Below are 22,770 nucleotides of genomic sequence, written 5' to 3'. Positions count from 1 at the left end.
TGTGCACTGACTTTCGTCAGTGGGAAGAGAGTGGTAATATCGATCCTTCTTATTGATCATGATATCAATCTTCAGAAGAGATGAGACGAGGTCCAAACATTGTATATGATGATCAAAATGGCATGATGATGGAGGGATATTGGCAGTTGGAATTCTCCCTAGTTGAGAGGGAGTGCTAAAATGTGCAACTAGGGTCAAATTCCACTTTGGGCAACTCATTGGCCTAAGATGATTATTGGACAAAATTTCTCTTTTTGAGAGGACCAAAATTGACCCTGGAAGCACTGAATTTGGACAAGAAGAAATATGTTTTTGATGTCAAGCCCACAGGTGCACATTTGGCTAAGGTCAGCTTGGGGTTAAATTAGATAAATTGAGCCCCCTCCAACACATATCAATAAAGGAGACCCTCAACCTCGTTTGACACATCTCATACACATCATTCTCTCTCCCTATCTGATTGGTTCGTACATCTGAGGCAACTGTTCTTCCATGTGCGAGTTTCTTGGAGCTGATTTGACCCGTGTTGACTTTCTGTTCTTGAAGAGACTTTGACCAATGTTGACTTTTGACTTTGAGGGACTGTTTGACTGTGATTTGACCAGGGAAGGATCTGTCCTAGAAGGCTGCATTATTTGGCACAAAAATCGAGGAAGAAGATGCTGTTTGATTGGGTTTGACTGCAGGCTTGGAGAACTGTTTTGACCGCAGGGTGACTTCATTATTTGACCAATTTTGACTGCTATTTTGTTGACTTTTTTTGCTGCTGTTTGACCACCAAGGAAGGCTGAGTATCTTTGATTTTGATTGTGCTCAAGAGGAGCTGTTTGACTGTTGCACTGACCGTTGATTGCTGACTGGTTAGGGCACGTTGACTGCTGTTGACTTTTCAGAATTGCAAACTTATCAGTTGGATGTTGGTTTGGATACTTTGCAAAAGTCAAGTCACATTGACTTTGAATTTCATCATTGTACTATGATTTACTACTATTTTTTTAGGCTTATGAATGATTTTCTTATAACTGTTTAATGAAGTAAATGTTTTATAATGCTAATGATTATTTGAAGGTGTTAAATTGTTCAAGAAAATTAATCTATTTGTGCCCTATTAAAATTAACAAATGACACACTTGTATATTTCTTTGAGGGCCAAGGCTTGGAAAATTCAAAACCCTTAGAAATTTGAAACACATTCTTAGAAAATCTGAAAATGAAATAAACTAAAAAGTGTTATCTTCTTACCATGAGAAGTTTGCTGTAGTTGAAGCTGCTCCAAACACACCACAAAATGGAATGCAATGATGATGTAGTTTTCCAAAAATACCACAAAACAACCAAAAACTATGGCTGTAGCTCCAAAAACACCAAAATACAGCAACAAGGATGGCTTTAGCTATTTAAAACACCACAAAACATCCAAAAATTATGGTTGTAGCTGGGGAAAACACTATAAAGTAACCAAAAACTATGGCTGTAGTTGTCCAAAACACCTCAAAACAACAGCAGTATGGCTATAACAGCCTATTAATCCAAAATCCTCTCTTTTTGATGACGTCCTTGCTCAATTTCCTTTGATGAGTGCTTAGTTCTCCCTTGCTCAAGCTTTAAACAATATGAGGAGAAATGAAAGGGACAACCTCTTTTATAAGAAATTTTTGATTCCTAGAGGCTTTTAGAAATCTAAAAAATAAATATTATTAAAAACAATAAACTGTATTAAATTAATGTGTAAATGATTTAAAAAACTTTAATTTGGGCCCTAGGCAAAATTGGAGCCCTCATGTCTTAGTTAACGTGCTAAAATGCTCTATATAGCTATGGAAAAGCACTGTATGATGCCTAAATTGTGTTTCCGTAGGGGTCAAACACGTTTCAACATCATGAAACATGTTTTGCCCTTGTGGAAATGTGTTTTAGGTGCGTTTCCAAGCTTTTCAGCATTCCCGTGTCAAAAAACACGCGGAATGTGGGGGTGCTGCATTTCTTACAACATAGGTCCACACATTTTCATTTATCCCTGTCAGTATCTTGAATTTTATCATTATGGCACATGATTTTTCATTTCTTTCTGATGCGTCAACCTCTTAGTGCAAAGTTTTTGGGTCCCTATTGAAGGATGAGGAAAACAGGGAACCGATATTGGTGACAGATAGCAATCAACCTGAAGATGGGACATAGATATAAGGGGGAGATGGAAAGTGTTAAGTATGGATTATCAATGACATGCAACATCAATTAGTGCCTCCTATTTGCACCTTTCCTGCACAGTGGAAGTGAAGGCTTCAAGGAAGGTCACACTAGTTGAGGGGTAGGGGTAGGGTATAACCACAAAGGTGAAGCATGGAAACAAAAATACAACTAAAAGCAATATATTGTCCAATTCAACATGTGATCCATAATAGAACACCCTTAAACATAAATGAAAGCACTCAAATGCAAAAAATGGTTAATGTACCTTACAATACATGATACACATTCATTAAATGAATAAGCTAGATGAAATAAAGCACTAACCAGAGCATGGATGGAAGACCTTTGAGGCTAGCTATCTGTGGATCATCATAGTGTTGTTGGCTGGCATGCTAGATAAATAGGAGAATATTTTCAACTAGGGGTTACCCACTTGGGTGGGTAACGATCAATGTTACATTTATCATTGTTGACAATTTATGACCAAGGATCCAAAATCTAAATTATTGAAAATATTGGAAATTATCGGGAAGCTTAAAAAAATACTTAAAATCAAACAAACACATTGCTACATAAATATGAAAATAAGATCCATATATAAGATGTATAAGATGTCGTGGTACATTAGATATCAATATTGAAATATGATATTTCTCAAGTCATAAGATCTAACAAAATCATATAAAAATAAAATAAATGTATCTCATGAGATGAACCATGGCAATGAAAACAATGGATTTCCCCTTGTTTGCTTCATGGAAAATGGTCACAACATCCTCAACAATGTTATTAGAACTGGACCAAAAGATTGGTCGACCAAGACATATATAAAATATTCAATTTTTGAAAGGAACATATAAGTCACGTGCATCCATATGAATCCAAAGATTATACACAAATATGTAAAGATTCTCATGTATATAACTAGTAAGGGTGCATATAACTTGTTACCCACTACCAGTGGGTGACCCCATAGGAAAAATTTTCTCCTAGATTTGTCTTCAGCTGGTAGCCAACAATGACAACCAACAACGTAGCTGATATATTGTGCCATTTGATCTCCACTCCCTGAGTTAGTCATATGTCCCCTTGCCCATCTATCGAGAGTGTATGTTTGAAGGTGGGCCATCCAACCCTAAATGTATGTTATTCTTTGTGCAATCAGGTGCTTATGCTTATTCTTCCTTGGGCACTTTGGGCATGGATTATTGGGTGACTTGGAAGGAGGAGGGTTTTTCACTGTAGTTTTGTGCCCTCACCTTAAATGGGGGGTTAATCCTAAATCCTGGTCTTGTGGGATCTCCCCTATTGGCCTACAACTTTAGGAAGGGCACTACTTGGGAAACCTCGATTTTGGTAGCGCAGTCCCGCTTTCCCGTTTCATACTTTTCTCTCCTCTTCGCACATTACTAGCCCTATTTCATCTTATTCCCTTTTTGGGTCCACAAGGCTCAGGCAACCCCCCTCCCCTTGTCCACATGTTTGGGTTGGGCCTGGAAACGTTACCATGGAGGTTGATGCAGCTAAAAAATGTTGAAAAATGTGTAACTAGGTTTAGTCTTCATAAGTATGAAATGTATTTTTGATTCTTGTAAATTATGAAATGAAAGAAAATTATTATTATTTTGGAGCATGGGTTTCTTTATAAGTCAAACACCCATTGAGTGCTTCTAGGGTTTGTCTTAGGTCAAGAAGTCAAAAGAGTCATTGTCATAAGTTGAAGACTCCATTGGGCACATTGTAACTTGTAAAGGAAATTATTTTTGTCTTTAAAAGTGTCGAAATACCCTCCAAGACCAAGTCGGCCTAAAGAAAGAGCCACGTCCATCCTTGAAGAGCCTATAAATAGAAGAGGACTCGTCCTCCTTGAAACACACACTCACCATTCATTCTAGTGAAGGAAGAGGAAGGAAGAGGTTGCGAAGAAGAAGGAAGACGAAGGAGACCTGTGTTTGGGCTATCTTTCTCTCACACGTGGTAAAGAGGACTAGGGTTTTTGTAGCAGACCTAGGGCATCTATCTACAAGTTCGATCTTGGAGAAAAGGAGGCAAAAAGGTCAAGCGGATGTCACCAAGGGTCACTCTCAAGCTCCAAAAGTCAAGGAAAGGCAATCGAAGGTCAGAGGTGGGCTCTAAAAGAAGATCGAAGTTCCCACGTGGGGCAACAGTTGCAGGGAAGCCAAAATTTCAGATTTGCATTAGGAGGCCGAAAATCTTGCAGCAGCAAGTCAAAAAGGTGCTATTGGAAGTGAGTGATTTGACTGGGTTTGACTAGATCGAAGTTGGCACATCATTCGAAGAGGTTGGTCTTGGTCTTGGAGGGTATTGGTATTAGTCTTAAGGTCATGGAATTCATCAATTGAAGAATTTATAAGGAAGAGAAGAGATTTAAGGGTTTTTGTTAAAACTGGCAACTAGCGCCAAACTCCATGTGGGTCATCTTATTAATGGAAGCTAATATTTTTCTTGGATCCCTCTCATTGAGAGGTGTAGGATTGATCTAAAGATCATCCGATTCCGATAAGTATTCATGGAGATATGAATTTATTTGTGTTATGGGACAATTCATCAAGGTTGGCCAACAACCAAATAAACCCCACTTGTGCTCAACGTTTTAGTATAAATAGAGGTGGCCTTCAAGTCATTTCAACACACTTGGGATCTCTTCCTCTCTACTTGTCTTTGGGTTTTAGAAGGAGAGATCCTAAGGGATAACGCTGCCCTAATCTAGAGGGCAGAAGCTAGAACTGCTGGAACAGCTAGGAAAGTAGACGCAGAGGGCAGAAGCCGGAACTGCCGGAACAACTAGGAAAGCTGACACAGAGGGCAGAAGCCGAAACTTCCGGGAACAGCCGGGAACGCTGACACAGAGGGTAGAAGCCAGAACTGTCGGGAATAGCTGGAATTGCTAGGAACTGCCAGGAAAGATGACGCAGAGCGCAGAAGCCGGAACTACCGGGAAAGATGACGCAGAGGGCAGAAGTCAGAACTGCTGGGAACAGCCGGAACTTCCGGGAACTGCCAAAACTGCCAGAAATAGCCGGAACTGCTGGGAACTGTCGGGAAAGCTGACATGATCCCTAGAGGCTGACGCTGGGGTTTTTCGTCGGGTAGATTGGAGCTAAGGAGCTGTCGGAGTGTTTATCCAGGGTTTCAGCCGGAGCATCTGTCTGCGAAGGAGAGCAACATGCAAGGGACAATTGTATGGTACTTAGCAGCAAGTACACCAAGCATGCAATGTTACAACAAGCATGCAAGGGACAACAAACTAATAATGGGACAACAACATGATACTTAGTGCAACAAGCATGTATTGGTACAACTAGCATGCAAGGGACAACTAGCATGCAACAACAAGCATGCTAAGGACAACAAGCATGCTAGGGACAACAAGCAATCAAGGAACAACAAGCAAGCAAGGTGCAGCCAGCACATAGGTCTGTATGGCAACATGGTGCAACAATGGCACATAATGCAGTACAGTGATGAGTACAGTCATGATTAATGAAGCATGATGAGATGCAGCATAGTGATGATGGGTGAAACATGATGACGAAATGTAGCACAACGATAGGTGAAGGAGTCACCTTGGAGAATCAGTTGAAGCAACATGTCTTCAACTGATCTCATGTATCATCTTCTTAGAGATGATCTATGCTCTTATCTAGATAAGTCAAAGTGTTGACTTCTGTTGTAAATGTACTATCTCTCTCTCTTTCTGTTGAACTATTGAAGAACATATAAGAAGAATTGATCAAGGGCTTCCCCACATTGGGGTTTGTCCCTGGCTATCGCCACATCTTGTGTCCTCTTGTCTTGGCTTGTTTTTTGCGATTTATATTTATGTTCTATCTGTAGTTTGCTTTAATGTTGATGTGATTGCTAATCTGGAAAATTGAGCGAATTGTGAAAATTGAAATAAATTTCTCTAGCATAGAACATACCTAAATTAACAGTTTTCCTCTCAAGAGGAGAGGTTTTGGCCCTTGCTTGCAGCCTATATACTATGTCATTGTTCTTCTTGTTTTGGTAGCTGTTTGATGCTTCACACATAAAATAATAAGGAACAAAACTAATAAGTAAAAAGGAACCACAAGCAATTATCAATTAAAGAGAATTACTCATAATCATTGCCCTATTGAATCTTCAACAAAAAAAAGGTTTAAAAGCATGTCATGGCCACAAAGAAAAGAAAAGAATATCACAAAATGCAAAAGATGGCCGAGACATTATATTAGCACGTGGGTAAAAGCCAAACATGAACTCTACCCCTTCATTATGGTCATCACCCTAGTTCCTAGGGCCCCATGAGTGCCCCCACATCATTAAGGAACCCATGCATGTCCCAACCCCTGGTGGGCGATGAACTACCCCACTTTAAGGGGGTAATCACTGCTTATATCATACACAACATGCCTTCATCCCCTGAAGCCCCAAGCAGTAATAACAAAGAAAATAAAGAAAATGTAAAAGAAAAATGAAGAAAGGTGGAGAAAACAAAGGCCAAGGTAGCTTATGTACCGCAATTGCTCCCTCCTACATCTATACACCCAAATATGTGGACATCCCTTATCATTACCCTCCCTGAACCCATGGCATTTAGCCTTGAGACCCCTTTCTCCCAATCCACCTCATCATTATTCACATGACTCTTATCACTTGAAGGATGTACCTTGGACATGCCTTTCCCTTTAGGGGTTGGGAACACCTAATAAGGTTGTTTATTAACCACACCTACCTAGGGAGGTAACACTATTACATGCTTAAAGCCCCGAATATGGAAGGGAAGCCCATTATGAAGTCTCATTGGTGCCCTTGATTAACAAACTTGGTTCAATTAGATGCACTAATGAATTATTGTACCTAATGGCAGGGAGACACATTGGATCTTATATGTAATTGGCATGTGGTTTCATCATGGGTTGGGCAACTTAACTAGGGTCCAAGCCCACCAGAGGATAATATTGACATTTGTAGGGCATGTGTTGAGAGCCATGGGATTCCATCATGTGTATTAGCATCATTTCATGCCATGGGAACCTTCAACAACTCAATAGTTTGTTCATTGTCCCACATTATTTGCGAGATGATGCACTTGGACTAGTATGACCCAACCGACTTATCATGATCAGGGCAACTGATCCAAGGCTCAGAGGAGGTTTGTCTCATCCATGAGACATGGGAGAGCAAGCACCATCATCTGAGCCCTCATTTGGAGCAACTTACATGCTTATATATTAGTTGGAGACCCATGAGACCAGTAGATGTGCCCCAAACCCACTTTGGGGCCAACCCCTAGTTCATCTTTATTGGAGGCATCTCACTCATCATGTCACTTAGAGGACTCAACGAGGTCCTCCAACGACCCTTCTTCATCATGACATCATCATTTCGACTCACTTATGGATGGCTTTTTCATAACTTGTGATGGCTACTTGGTGGGCTTGTCACCAAGACTTGTATCTAACACATTATTTTATAAGTTTTGGAGCTAATTAGGCTAAATCGAATTAGGAGAGACTCATATAAATAGAGATGAGTCATTTGTGAGAACTATCATCATCACTTGGAACTTTCTCTTGTAAAGAATTTCACACTTTTCTCTTGGACGCTAGTGGAGACTCTTCTATGCATTTTGATATCTTTGGAAGCTAAAATTTTGATCTTCTTTGGAGCTACTTCATTATTTGTGGTGGATATATTTTATTGTCATTTTGTAAGTTCTTTTTGTTGAATATTTTCTCTTGAATAATGTATAATGTATCGAGTGGTTGCAACTAGTTAATGTTCTTGTGCCTTCATTTATTTAATATCATTGTAAAAGGCTATTTCGTTGGAAATTGGATATATTACTCATTACATGACAATAGATGAATGTTCCTAGTGGATGGAATTTTGTTTCTCTTTCATGAAAATCCATCAACCTTGAGTGGGTAAATGTTAAAGATTGGTTTCTAGGGGATCATTCTTTAGCTTCCTTAGGCATGGTTTTGGCAAATTTTTATTCGTCTTAGACTCCATAGCCTAAGGGACTAGGCATTGGTCTAAGAAGTTTGGTGATCACCCCTCCTTTCTCATTCCTTTCTCTCCAAAATTTTGGCCCCTCTTTCCTTGGACGTCTATCTAGGGCATCCAACAAAATTATTTAGAAATTTTCAAATTCTGTTTGGATAGAACTCTTCCTTTGTATCTCCTCTAGAGGATCTCAAGTTTTGGTAGAATTCCCACAATTAATTCTTGTTGAGAAATCTAGGGCAACTAGGTTAGGGTGATTTCTCTTACTTTGATAACTGCTTGTGATGTTCTTTTACTTAACTTGATGTACTTGTAGTTAACTTCTTATCTTGATTATTATAGTGTTATTTATCATCAAATAGCTACCAAACAATGAAGATCAACGAGACAAGAGGACACAAAATATAGGCTTGTAAGGTCGGGCCAAAACCTCTCCTCTTGAGAGGAAAACACACAAGAATTCTTCTCTTCTTATAGAACCTTCAAATGACAAATTCCAAGACCCTAAGACCCTTGTCAAAGACCCCTTCACGACCTAGTCAAATTCCTAATTGATGAACTAGCTTGTAACAAAGTCAACCCAAGTCAAACTTGCCTCATAGCAGTTGCAACTTCTTCTTTGACCAAAAATTTCGGACTTGCAATTGTGACTGCAACTTTCAGCTTCCTATACCTGTAATTTTTCAGCCTCTTGCAATTATTGCAACTTCGCACGTGAGACAGATTCTAAGGTGTAATCTGATCTTCTCTCTCCTTTGCTCAAAGTGCCTCCTTCTCCTTGGAATTTTGGCTTGCAGACTTGATCCTTTTAAAGAGAAAACTCGGCTTCTTTAGGTGACTGCAATTCGGTTTCTGATTCAGCGGAATTGAAGCCCTAATTTCGCATATGTGAGGAGATGATAACCCAAAACTGTCCTCTAAAAACTTCGCTTCCTTCTTCCTTTAGTCCTTCTCCTCTTTGCTAGGTATTAGGCTTCTTTTCTTCTTGTCCTTTAGATCAAACTTGTGTGGGAGTGTCTCCTTCAAATGAGGTCGATGGCACTCTTATATATACCATTCGAACAGTCCTTATGTGTTTATTTTAGGTATGTTCTATGCTTAGAGAAATTTATTTCAATTTTCACAGTTAGCTCAATATCTTTTCCAGATTAGCAATCACATCAACATAATAGTAAATTGCAGATAGAACATAAACATGAATCGCAGAAGACAAGCCAAGACAAGAGGACACAAGATGTGGTGCTAGCCAGAGACAAACCCCAATGTGGGGAAACCCTTGACCAATTCTTCTTATATGTTCTTCAATAGTTCAGCAGAGAGAGAGATAGTACATATACATTAGAAGTCAACATTTTGACTTATCTAAATAAGAGCAAAGATCATCTCTAAGAAGATGACACATGAGGTAGCTTAACTGAACTCAATTGAAGGCATGCCGCTTCAATTGATCCTCCAAGGTGACTCCATCACCATGCGGCACATGCCATTGTGCTGCACCATGTCTAGCATCACAGAGCTGCACCATGCCACACCATCACCGTGTCTCACTGAGCTGCATCTTTCATACTGCTATACTAGGCATACCGTTGTTATATACTTACAACATTCATCCTACGGCCTAACACATAGCAATGCCAATGTAACTGATTTGAGTTATGATTGTTGCAACAGTCCTAACAGATTCATCGATTAGGCCCATTGCCTATCACAATTAAACTATCATCTACAACTCACCCAAACACAGATTTCCTTACCTTGATTGTTTTCCAAACAACCTTGATTAGGCTCGTGTAGATACTTGGCCTAACAACCCTACACACAGCTCCTATGCACCCTCTTTCCCACGCAGTAGTAGCCTCTCTCTACGGCTCAAATAGAAGTGTCCTAACTGTCTTTACTCCAACATCTCGGTGCTCTTGAATTGCCTTCAAGATAGGCCTGCGAGGAGCCTCTTAACTCAGCCTAATCTCCAACTCCTTGTCCCTTGAGACAACCCTGTTCTTGGGCTTGTTTGCACCCTCTAACAACCCTCAAACCAATCCGCATCCCCACAACAACTCGGCCTCTAATCTAGGCTCTCCACGTTGTCATCACGCTGTCTCTTCTTGCTGTGGCTAGGGCTCTTTAAGGCCTCCACATGATAGCGGATCTTGCTGCATATAGAAGCTCTCCTAAACAGTGGTAGATCTCCCTTCTTTGCTGCAGCTAAGTAGCCTCCTTTGACTGCGGTTAGGGCATCCTTTAGGCAACGTATAAGGGCAGGTTTGGGCAGCGTATAGGAGCCTCTTTAGGCTGTGTATAGGAGCCTCTTTACTGCGGCCAGATCTCCTTCATGACTGCTTTTTAGGCTTCCTCTAGACAACGTATAGCTAGGGCATCATTATCATCTTCATGTTTGCATTTTAGACCTTTCTTTGGACAACGTATGGCTAGGGTATCATTATAACAGCGGCTAGGACAACCTTCTTGACCTGCGATTAGGGCTTCGTCCTCTTAGATTTCTCTTGTCACTAAAATCCAAAATAAGTGGAGAGAAATCAAGAGTGAAGTGTGTGTCTAAATGACTATCAAGCCACCTCCTTTTATACTAAAACGTTGAGCACAAGTGGGGGTTATTTGGTTGCTGGCCGACCTTGACAAATTGTCCCATAACACAAATAAATTCATATCTCCATGAATACTTATCGGAATCGGATGATCTTTAGATCAATCCTACACATCTCGATGAGAGAAGTCCAAGAAAAATATTAGCTGCCATAAATAATATGACCCACATGGAGTTTGACCCTAGTTGCCAATTTTAACGCTTCCTCTCAACTAGGGAGAACTCCATCTGCTGATCCATCTTCCAGACTGTACTATCTCCACCATCAGTGCCCTGCACTGCTTTGCTCAGCTCAGCTCAGCTTTGCTGAACCATGAAGAAGAAGAATTGATTGAGAATGTTTCATACCATTCTCTACTGACCCGAAGTCAGTCCCATATGAAGAGAGTGTGTCATACCACTCTTACTGATCCTAGATCAGTTCCAAAAGAGAGTGAGTTATATCACTCTTACTGACCCGAAGTCAGTTTCATTGATCCCAGATCAATATCAAAAGAGAGTGTCTCAAACCACTCATACTAACCCGAAGTCAGTTTCATTGATCCTAGATCAATACCATCCTAGCATAGGGAGTACGATAGTAAGACGATGCGTCCATCGGTACTACTATGGTCCCTATCCTCATTTCCCTGCTCATTGGCCAGCTGAGAGGTACTTCCCATGAGTCCCGAACTGCATGGGTAGGACGTCTCAGCAGGAGAAGGATGAACCACTCATCCTGCCTACATGTCGCAAGGGGTATCCTAGGGGAAGGTTGAACCACTCACCTTGTACACAACAAATCACTAGGGCAAGGCTGGACCACTCACCTTATGGTTGCTCATCGCTCCATGATAAGCTCCCTGGAGCTCACAGAGCTCAATGTCCATATCATATAGGACCCTTAGGAGAGAGTCTCTCCACGACTACTAGTCGTTCTTGGAAAGTCACAAATTTGACCTTTCCTAGGGGCTTCGATAGAATGTCTGCGACCTACACTTCAGTCCCAATGCGATGGAGCCTTCTTGCTCATTAATGTACCATATCCCAGATAAAGTGGTACCTGATGTCTATATGTTTGGGGCGATCATAGAGTACGAGATTCCTCGATAATCGAATCCCCCTCTGGTTGACACAGAAGATCACGGTGGTATCCATCATGTGTACAAACAGCGCACTGAAGAGCTTCCCCAACAAGGCAGCTTCACACAAGGTCATACTCGTAGCTATGTATTCGGTCTCAGCGGTGCTCTAAGCAACCGTCTTCTGCTTCCTGCTCATCCAGGATATTGTAGTAGAACCAAAAGAGAACCAACTCTCAGAAGTGCTCTTGCGATCCTCCACACTGCTTGCCCAGTCAGCATTCGAATAATCATGCAGCTTCACATTTCCGACAGTTTATCTCAATCCATGAGAGATTGTGCCCCGAAGATATCTCAGAAGATTCTTGGCACCAATCCAGTGAGGCTCAACCATATATGAGCTCAACATGCTAACTGCAAAACGTATATCTGGATGGAAGTTCACCAAGAACATCAATGCTAGAATGAGTTTATGAAACTCAGAGACATTTCCCAAATCAGGTCCGGCATCCCTACCACATAACTTCTGAAAGTTAAGCTCCATCGAGGTAGTCACGAGCTTGCAGTTCACCATTCCAAATCCGGAATCCAACTCCCTCTTACTTTTGCAAATGAGAGGGTCTGCACCTGTCAGAAAGAGGTCGTCCTCAGAAGGTCTATCATCCATAACCTTCAAGCAAAGGTTTGGACCGGCTTCACTCCTAGTGAATCTCAGCTTCATCAGACAGCTATCAATGCTCTCATATCAAGCTTGGGCTGTAAGCTTTAAATCATAGAGAGCTTTCTTCAACCTGCATACATGAGATTCCCGATCATGAATCTCAAACCCCTCGGGTTGTTCCAAACCTGTGGACCTGCTACATGAGGGGAATGGTCCCCTTGTAAGATTTTCCTTCGATACATCTCAAACATGTACCTTCATGCTCTTCTCAAATTCAGGCATCCCTGTCACCATCTTTTCATCAATGAGTGCCACCTTGAAACCTTTGACTTCCATTGTCGAAATGGACACCAGGTTCTCCTTGTGATTAGGTACATAAAGAGCTTCCTTTAAATGAATCGAGTTACCCTCATTCAATTGAGGGGTAACATTCCCTAAACCCTTTTCAGGATAGGTGGCATTGACTCCAAGTATAATCCCACGATTGTTTCCATCTCTACCAAATTTGAGAGAGCACCCTTCTATTCGATGAAGTGCCTTGAAGCACTACAAATTCCCAAAGAGTCTGGAGGAGCGGGTCAATATAACAACATTTGATTCTTCATACCTGGGGTTCCTTGCTTTCTTTGAATAGTCGACCATTTCCTTGATGTCCTGCATTACCTGTCATTCCTCCGATCATTGAAGATATCCCTGGAATGATTGTTATCATCAAGTGATGTGTCCCGACCATTCAGACACTCCTTCGCATAATGGCCGAACTTATCGCAAGCAAGCCATCCGCCTTTCCTTCTACATTCGGACTTCCGGTTGAAGTGATCTTTAGGTAGGCCATCAGAAGCTTCTGTTGCGCCACTCAGATATTATTCTCTGCTTTGACTTCACCCTTGGTGAATTTGAAGAGGGATGAAGAACCCATTGAGCCTTTTTGTCCTTTCCAACTGTCTTCGGTTATTGCTCTTTCGCTCTTGCTTGGGCTTTGTCTTCACCTCAACTCTATTACCATGTTAGTTTTAGGTATGTTCTATGCTTAGAGCAATTTATTTCAATTTTCACAGTTAGCTCAATATCTTTTCCAGATTAGCAATCACATCAGCATAATAGTAAATTGTAGATTGAACATAAACATGAATCGTAGAAGACAAGTCAAGACAAGAGGACACAAGAAGTGGCGCTAGCCAGGGACAAACCCCAATGTGGGGAAACCCTTGATCAATTCTTCTTATATGTTCTTCAATAGTTCAACAGAGAGAGAGATAGTACATATACATTAGAAGTCAACATTTTGACTTATCTAAATAAGAGCAGAGATCATCTCTAAGAAGATGACACACGATGTATCTTAACTGAACTTAGTTGAAGGCATGCTGCTTCAACTGATCCTCCAAGTTGACTCCATCACCATGCGGCACCTGCCATTGTGCTGCACCATGTCCAACATCACAGAGCTGCACCATGCTGCACCATCATTATGTCTCACTGAGCTGCATCTTTCATACTGTTGCACTATGCATACTATTGTTATATACTTACAACATTCATCCTAAGATACCAAGGTTGCTTGCTATGGTGCTATGGCCTGCGGCCTAGCACATAGCAATGCCAATGTAACTGATTTGAGTTATGATTGTTGCAACAGTCCTAACAGATTCATCGATTAGGCCCGCTGCCTATCACAGTTCAGCTGTCATCTACAACTCACCCAAAAACATATTTCCTTACCTTGATTGCTGTCCAAACAACCTTGATTAGGCTCCTGTAGATACTTGGCCTAACAACCCTACACACAGCTCCTACGCAACCTCTTTTCCCACGCAGTAGTAGCCTCTCTCTGCGGCTCAAATAGAAGTGCCCTAACTGTCTTTACTCCAACATCTCGGTGCTCTTGAATTGCCTTCAAGATAGGCCTGCGAGGAGCCTCCTTAACTCGGCCTAATCTCCAGCTCCTTGTCCCTTGAGACAGCCCTGTTCTTGGGCCTGTTTGCACCCTCAAACAACCCTCAAACCAATCTGCATCCCCACAACAACTCGGCCTCTAATCTAGGCTCTCCACGCTGTCCTCATGCTGTCTCTTCTTGTTGCGGCTAGGTCTACTAGATCTGCGGCTAGGGTTCTTTAAGGCCTCCACATGACAACGAATCTTGCTATGTATAGAAGCTCTCCTAAACAATGGTAGATCTCCCTTCTTTGTTGCGGCTAATTAGCCTCCTTTGACTGCGGTTAGGGCATCCTTTAGTCAGTGTATAGGAACCTCTTTAGGTTGTGTATTGGAGCCTCTTTACTGCGGCCAGATCTCCTTCATGACTGCGTTTTAGGTTTCCTCTGGATAGCGTATAGCTAGGGCATCATTATCATCTTCATGTCTACGTTTTAGACCTTTCTCTGGACAACGTATGGCTAGGGCATCCTTCTTGACTTGCGATTAGGGCTTCATCCTCTTAGATTTCTCTTGCCACTAAAACCCAAAACAAGTGGAGAGAAATCAAGAGTGAAGTGTGTGTCTAAATGACTATCAAGCCACCTCCTTTATACTAAAACGTTGAGCACAAGTGGGGGTTATTTGGTTGCTGGCCGACCTTGACAAATTGTCCCATAACACAAATAAATTCATATCTCCATGAATACTTATCGGAATCGGATGATCTTTAGATCAATCCTACACGTCTCGATGAGAGGAGTCCAAGAAAATGTCAACTGTCATAAATAAGATGACCCGCATGGAGTTTGGCCCTAGTTGCCAATTTTAACATTATGAGGCCGACTTATCCCTACTTAGGCCGACTTGTCCTCTGCTTAGGCCGACTTGTCTTGGATGGAGTCTTTGACACATTATATGACTTAAATAAATTCTCTAGACACAATACAAGATGCCCAATGGGGTCTTTCATATATGACAATGACTGAATTGACTTCTTGACTCTATGACAAACCCTAGAAGCACTCAGTGGGTGCTTGAGCTACAAATAAATTGAGCTTGAGTATGAAACCAATGCTATAAAAATAATAATAATAATTTTATTTCTTTTTACAATATACAAGAATCAATAGTACATTTCATATTTATGAAGACCGAACCTAGTTACACATTTCAACAATTCCTCCATAAATTTTTGCACCCTAGAGTTGAAACCTAGTTAAGTTTTCCTTGGATGAGATTGCTTTCTTGAGGGTCATATGAGCCTTGTATTCGATAGAATAAATCACAAGAGACCCTTTCCTCCCTCTTAGCTTGACCTAGTGAATACCTTGGAGGAACTCCTCCAACGATTATTCCTAAAAACCCTAGGTCTAGCTTAAGCTCCTAGTGGGTCTCTAAAGGTTAGCAAAAAACCTGTTTGAAGTGTCAAATCATTTCACAAGCTTCTTGAGAGGTCCTATCTAACCTTTGGAGTCTTGAATCTAGGCAAACCTATCCTTATTGCAAATCTCAAGCCCTAGTTATTGTTCTCCATCCTAGGTCGTTCTTGGAGAGCCTTTAGCTTAATTGAAGCATTCAATCATCATTGTGCTTCTCTTTGAATGGGCCTTTGGAATTACTTTATACTTTGTCATTGACATTACCATTACAAGTGATTTCCTTTCTACCGGGACTCCTATCGGTGAAAGTCCGTAAAGAGCAGGGGACATTGACTGAGGTGACAGTGGGTCTTTGTTGCATTGTTGTCACTTGGTCTAGGAGTTCTCTCATAGGTTCCCCTCCTAGGGCCTGGCTAGATTGTGTGGCAACATAACGAAAATATCAAAAAGTGTAATCCATATCTGAATCAAAATATGTAAAATTCCCTTTTGGAATTCTCCCAAATTACCACTAAGTTTTCGAAGTTTTAGTGTGCTTTTTCAGTGAGAGATTCCGCTAAACATATTATGAGTATACTGCTGTAGGTGCAATTCTTGTTTTATTTGTATTAGGCATCAACATTCAGTGGCATGCTTGTGTAACCAGACTTCAAACCATCAAACTAATAGCATATAACACTCAGAAATAACATGTTTTGCTGATATAAATTGCATTTCAATAAGCTAGAAGGTACATTTTAATAATACCAATTCTTGTCTTTGAGGTTTCTGCGAGTTTCATTATTGCTTAGATTATCTAACGGATCCATCGCATAAGGATTCTTTTTCATCGACGTTTCGAACCAGCAACGGTGGTTCATCTTCAGGATGTGAAAATATTTTCACATCCTGAAGATGAACCACCGTTGCTGGTTCGAAACGTCGATGAAAAAGAATCCTTATGCGATGGATCCGGAAGATAATCTAAGCAATACCAATTCTGATAAAAGAAAATACATTACAGTAGGCACAAATTGCGAAAGCTGTTCTGGACATACTGCTATTTCTTTAATATGATGCTCAGCCTCTTGTACACTTCAGCAAAAAGGACCTTCTAGAACTCAACCTCTTGTTTTCCTACGTTTCATCCTTTGCTAAAATGACATTAAAGGTACAAGAGTACACCCCACTGAAGGTATACACGCACAACAAGCCAAACTAACTTCGTCGTCCTCTAGAATGTTAGTCTCAGCCACTGAAATGATCCACACAATCAACAAATGAAGAGATGGCACAATTGTGTACGGGGAATGGTCTTGGCTCCCTCCAAGTATACTCAACAAACAAATAAAGGGACTTGGCCTCAACCAGCAAGGGAACACGACCACCACAGGTCCAACTCGGCCTCAGGAAGGATACACGCACAACCAACAACAAAGAGAATGCAGGTCCTCTCTCAACAAGGAAACTTGTGCTCTTATTACAGTTGACGTGGCTCTTAGTGACAGTGATAAAAATCGGCTCCATAGCTAAGATAGAAGGGCCAGCGTACACTCAACTCGTCTCTGCTACACAAAGGGAACTCAACCTCTATTTCTCTTTTAGAACTCTTCCTTTCCAACAATATGAGATTTGGCCATAAGAATGCTCTTATGCTCACTAACTCAACCCACTAGAATGGTCGGGAGCTAAGTATCTCTGTGGGTATTTCCAGTCTGTCAAGAAATAAGATAAACTCAAAGTTAGAAGATAAAATCCACTGATAATACTTTTTATCTCCATTATCTTCAGCAAATCATCTTCTTCTTGGTAGTGCAATGGGGAAATTTGAGTGATTTCACTCTTCAGACCAACTAAGTTGTATAGTTTCAACATTGAAGTTAACAATGGCGGTTAGGGTTTCTCAAACCCTAAGTTTCTCTCCAAAAACTCTCCAAAAGCTTCTTTTTTCAAAATGCAAGTGATAGAATGGAGAGAGACTCCTCACTTTTCCCCTTTCATAATTTAGTGGCCACTTTTGCCGTCATTTTACTTTTTTAATTTTTGTAAAGACACTTTATGAACTTTCCACTTTATAAAATGAAATTGGCTTTGATTTAGCCTAGGTTATGTCCCCCTTTTCATCTCTTAATCAGTTATAATGTTTTTCCTAAGTGAATCATGTTCCCTTATTAAATTTTTCCTCGCCTTAGCCCACAAGAACTTTATTAGGCTAGTGAATCCCTCTTATGTCTCCTAAGCAGTTGGGTACATTACAAATAGATCAGCAAAGATGCTCTAAATGGCCTCTAGAGTCCAAAAAAATTTATGCTACAACAAATAACTACATCACATCAAATTCATTGCCTATATTGGGATCCTCCTCATCAAGGTCATAATAAGATAGAAAAAGCTTAACATGCCTCATCAACAATTTTGCTTGAGTGAAGTGTACATTTTTACTAGGATCTTGATGGAGGAGTTCAACAGTCAATGCCACCAACATCAAGCTACTTAGAGGGTTTGCTGCTCTTGATTAAATGTCAGTTCCATACTCTCATACATCATAGAATCAAGTAGAAACATTGCAATCCTACTAATCCTGAAATCCTGAAAACTATTAAGTTCGCGGAATTTTGAATGGGATCTAAAATTCTACTTTCTCCATATGAAATCCAATGAGATTGGAACTACTCTCAAACACCCTGAAACAATTAATGTTAATGTTAAAAATTTAAGGAACGGTGACATTCTCATTTGTTCTTTTCTTTTCATTTTCCAGTGGAATAGAAATAAGCACTTCAAGTTTTCACAGGTATTCTGTCTTGAGAATTTTTAGATTGGTTCGTGCAGTTTCACTGCTTGCTATAAGTGGCTGTACAATACAACTAGTTATGTTTCTCTGCTGAGTCTATCCAACTTGGCAAGCAACTTTTTTGTAGTCAGCATTTTACCAATGCAAAGAGCTTTTTTTTCAAGTGGGTGGCATATATAAAGGTTTGGTCACAAATTCACATTAAAAGGGATTTATACATGTCAAGAAGGTTGTTGCTGGTTTGGACTTGCTAGAGAGTTGTGTCTGTGAACGCCAAGTCACGATGTTTTAAAATATTTACTTGCAATATACAATTTCAAGTTGTTGCCAATGTAAAGCATCATGCCTTTTTCAGTCTCAATGGTTCACAACTGAGAATTCAAAATGTTAAGCATTAGGATACAGACATTTAAATTATGAATTGAACAGCTTTTGTATCAATCTTTTGCATATTTTGTTGTGAGCCATTTGAAGAAATTATTATGTAAGCAGATTAAGACAAAAGCATATCATGCATGTAAATCTCAATACATTGCATGTCAGGGTCCTGAAGATATATTTTCTCAGATTGCTGCACATCTTACACAAATGACCTGATTCATCAGGTTGAAATGGACTCAGAAATCCAGATTCTGAAGGAGCAATTTATGGAACTCAAGGAGTCATTGCCAGGAAGGAACATAGACACATTTGGAGATAAATTAACTGAAATATCTGATGATGAACAATCCAAATATTCTGAGTGTTCAATCTATCTTCTAGGGGGGCATGATGGATCTTCATGGTTGGGGACACTAGATGCATATTTACCGGACACAAATATCATCAAACACATCGCGGAAGCACCCACTACTCGCTCATATGCTGCAGCAACTATTCTGGATGGAAGCATATACATTTTTGGTGGGGGCAATGGAATTCTATGGCACAACAGTGGTATGTGTGACAATTCCTTTAATATTTATATTTTCCTAATCTTCTTAATAATTTGTAGGAAAAGTAAAGGTATTTTTTTTTGAAAACAAATGAAGTTTATTATGTTAATGACAGTCCCTTTCCATGCTGCATTATTCAAAATTTTCTGATGATTCTCTGAATGGTTATGTGTTTCGATTGCTTTTATAAAGTTGAACAGTATAACCCAAACAGTGGATTATGGACAACATGTCCTTCAATGGGTTTTCAAAGAGGCAGCTTAGCAGGAGCTTGTCTAGATAATAAAATTTTTGCAATGGGAGGTGGCAATGGGGCAGAATATTTTTCTGAAGTGGAGATGTATGATCCATATCTTGGCAAATGGTTACCCTATGGAACCATGCTTCAAAAAGTAAGAGCCGTTTTTTGCTTTTTGAGTCAGATTGACATTAGTGGAACCATGCTTCAAAAATTAAGAACTGTTTTTTGCTTTTGAGTCAGACGGGTATTAGTAGTACGTACTGCAGACTATTTTATGGGCTCAATCTTATAAAATTAATGATGTGTCTTTTAAGCTTTAACCAATTTTATGTCAATTATGGTTGGTTTCTCATTGTCATTATCTAAGTTCAAGTAGGGTGTTTCTTCTCATTGTCATTACGTATGTTCATGTATGGTGCATTTCTCATTGTTGTTACAAATTTCAAGCATGGTAGAATTATTCTCATTGTCATTACATGACTTCTGCATGAATGTTGTTCATGTTTATATTTGCACGAATCACTTTATACAAGTTCTTATTTTAAATGCTATATATTAAACTAAGTTCACTAGAGTTGATATGTTATTTTTTTTCACCAAGGTTGCAGATTACTTTAATAATTTTTTTAATTATCATAAAACCTTACAATGGACAATATCATATTTTAATTTTTTTAGGACCTCAATTCATGGCCTCAACAACTTATGGAATAAAATGGGAATGGTGAGGCCTAGTGAAAATATTAAAGAGATGGAAAATTTCATTATAAAGATTAAGCAGTGGTGAGCTCTAGTTTTTAACTTTAATTCTATTTAAACATGCCAAAATTTTTAAATAGGAGCACAAGTTTCAAGGCCTTATTGGATTAGGGATCACATAGTGATTATAAATGTAATTTCTTGCTCAAAACCGTTGGATCTTTGTGCTTTAAACCTTTATAGTAAAGCAATGCATACATAGATTCTTTATAAAACATAAAAGTAAACAATAGCATTCACACAAAATATTTAATAACACATGTTATTTATTTTATTTTATTTTTAATTATAAAACCTTACAATGGACAATATTATATTTTAATTTTTTAGGACCTCGATTCATGGCCTTAGCAAATTATGGAATGAAATGGGAATGGTGAGGCCTAGCAAAAATATTAAAGGGATGGCAAATTTCATTATAAAGGTTAATTGTAAATATTAAGCAGTGGTGAGCTCTAGTTTTTAATTTTAATTCTATTTAAACATGCCAAATTTTTTAAATAGGAGCACAAGTTTTAAGGCCTTATTGGATTAGGGATCACACAATGATTATAAACGTAATTTCTTGCTCAAAGCAATTGGATCTATATGCTTTAAACCTTTATAGTAAAGTAATACATACATATATTCTTTATAAAACATAAATGTAAACAAAAGCAATCACACACTATACTCAGAAATTTACCTTGGAAACTCGTAACTAGGAAAGCCAACTAATGTTTAGAGCCTGTAATGAACAATGTTTGTATACTCAGTGGAAATATTCAAAATATCTGAAATATGAGAATATCCATTGTAGGACAAGTCATATATTTATACAAGATTGTTGAATGTACAAGAGATGTGAGATGAGACGATATTGATTACAAATGAGGGCCCACTTATATACCGTAGTAGGTTCCCTTTCATATATGGTCATTTCTTTTAAGACATGCCTCTTAGTAACTAATTATTATTTAATTAATCATTATTATGATTATTACTATTATTTATATTATATTTATATATATTATATTCATAACATTGCCTTCCTCTTCAAAAAAGCTTTTTCGTCAAAGCTTGTTGTTGACAAGACATTTCATTTGTTTCATTGTCTTGTAATCTATTCATATCTTTTGGAGTTCTTCGAATTGTCATCTTCGATGATACAACATGATAGGATCTTTTGAGTGATAGACAAAATCGACAAGTTGAGAAGGGATCTGAGCATCATAAATCAATCTTCTATGGAACTTTGTAATTATTTGATAGTTGGGATAAATTGTCATTGTAATAATGGATTGCACATGCATCAATATTCTTTGGAAAATAAGTTTGTTGTTTTTGTTCTGAGTGATACAAATATGTAGACTGATTGAGATGTATGCTCTTGTGATTTGGATGTCGAAGTTCTTGTGATTTGATTTTCCCTTATAATGTGTGTGGCAATTTCCCGATTTACAAGTATCTGATTTCACTTGAAATTTTCATCGTTTGAACTGCAACATCTAAAATATGTTATTATTTCAACTAGTTTGTCATGTTCTTGAGTTGTGATATCGACTGTGTTGAAATTCGTTCTTTTTTCCTCAGTGCCTGTTAAACTTCCATTGAGGTTCTTCTTGAGAGCTTCATTTTGTTGTTCTAATTTGTGCTTCGTAGCTTTACACTTCCTGACTTGTGCGAGGGGTTTTTGGCTATGATTTTTTAAACGAGATTTTTTTTTTGTTTTATTGGAGATGACTTCTTCAAGCTCTTTCTGCTTCTTTGATATTGTTTTTTGATTCTATTGAAGCATCAATTTCAAAGTTTTCTGAAGGTATTATCAATTCTGACTTCATTTTCATGTCTTGGAATGTGATTATCTTCTCCTTATAAGGAAACATTAATTTTTTCTTTCTCATGTTTAACATGAATGTACCACTTCTTTAAACCAAGGTAGACTGCGAATTATGTCAGTTTCTTTGCCAAACATAATTACAACATTATATCGATACATTCATTCATAATGATCAACTATCACTTGTAAATCTTAATTATATACTCTTTCTTGCCAAAAATATATTTTCCTTCACATATATTTGGCTTAAGAATTAATAGCTGATTCGCCAAATTAATATTGATGTAATTTTCCTCATCGCTTGTGTTGATAACTATTGGAAAAAGTAACTAGGTTCAGTCTTCATATTTGTCTTTGTACATGACATTCTTATGTGTTTGTCAAAAGAGGTGAAGAAAAATATTTATTGAGCAT

The 22,770-nt window shown here is 39.0% G+C and overlaps 1 protein-coding gene across 2 annotated transcripts in view; it reads left to right on the top strand.

The window, feature by feature from the left end:
• LOC149158284 (influenza virus NS1A-binding protein) overlaps positions 1–22,770 on the top strand; it is a 190,686-nt gene that overhangs the window by 45,553 nt on the left and 122,363 nt on the right. For both annotated transcript variants that reach the window (XM_089436173.1, XM_089436172.1), the window contains exons 5-6: positions 19,208–19,538; positions 19,730–19,929. In XM_089436173.1, the coding sequence (XP_089292299.1) occupies positions 19,208–19,538; positions 19,730–19,929 (531 nt within the window). The remainder of the gene's footprint in view (positions 1–19,207; positions 19,539–19,729; positions 19,930–22,770) is intronic.

Source organism: Pinus tabuliformis, chromosome 5_2, assembly GCF_031772625.1.
Source record: "Pinus tabuliformis cultivar Carrire ecotype Pingquan chromosome 5_2, CPIR1, whole genome shotgun sequence".
Classification (NCBI taxonomy): domain Eukaryota; kingdom Viridiplantae; phylum Streptophyta; class Pinopsida; order Pinales; family Pinaceae; genus Pinus; species Pinus tabuliformis.
The sequence above is the reverse complement of the archived record's forward strand: the minus strand, read 5'-3'. Positions and strand labels throughout refer to the sequence as shown.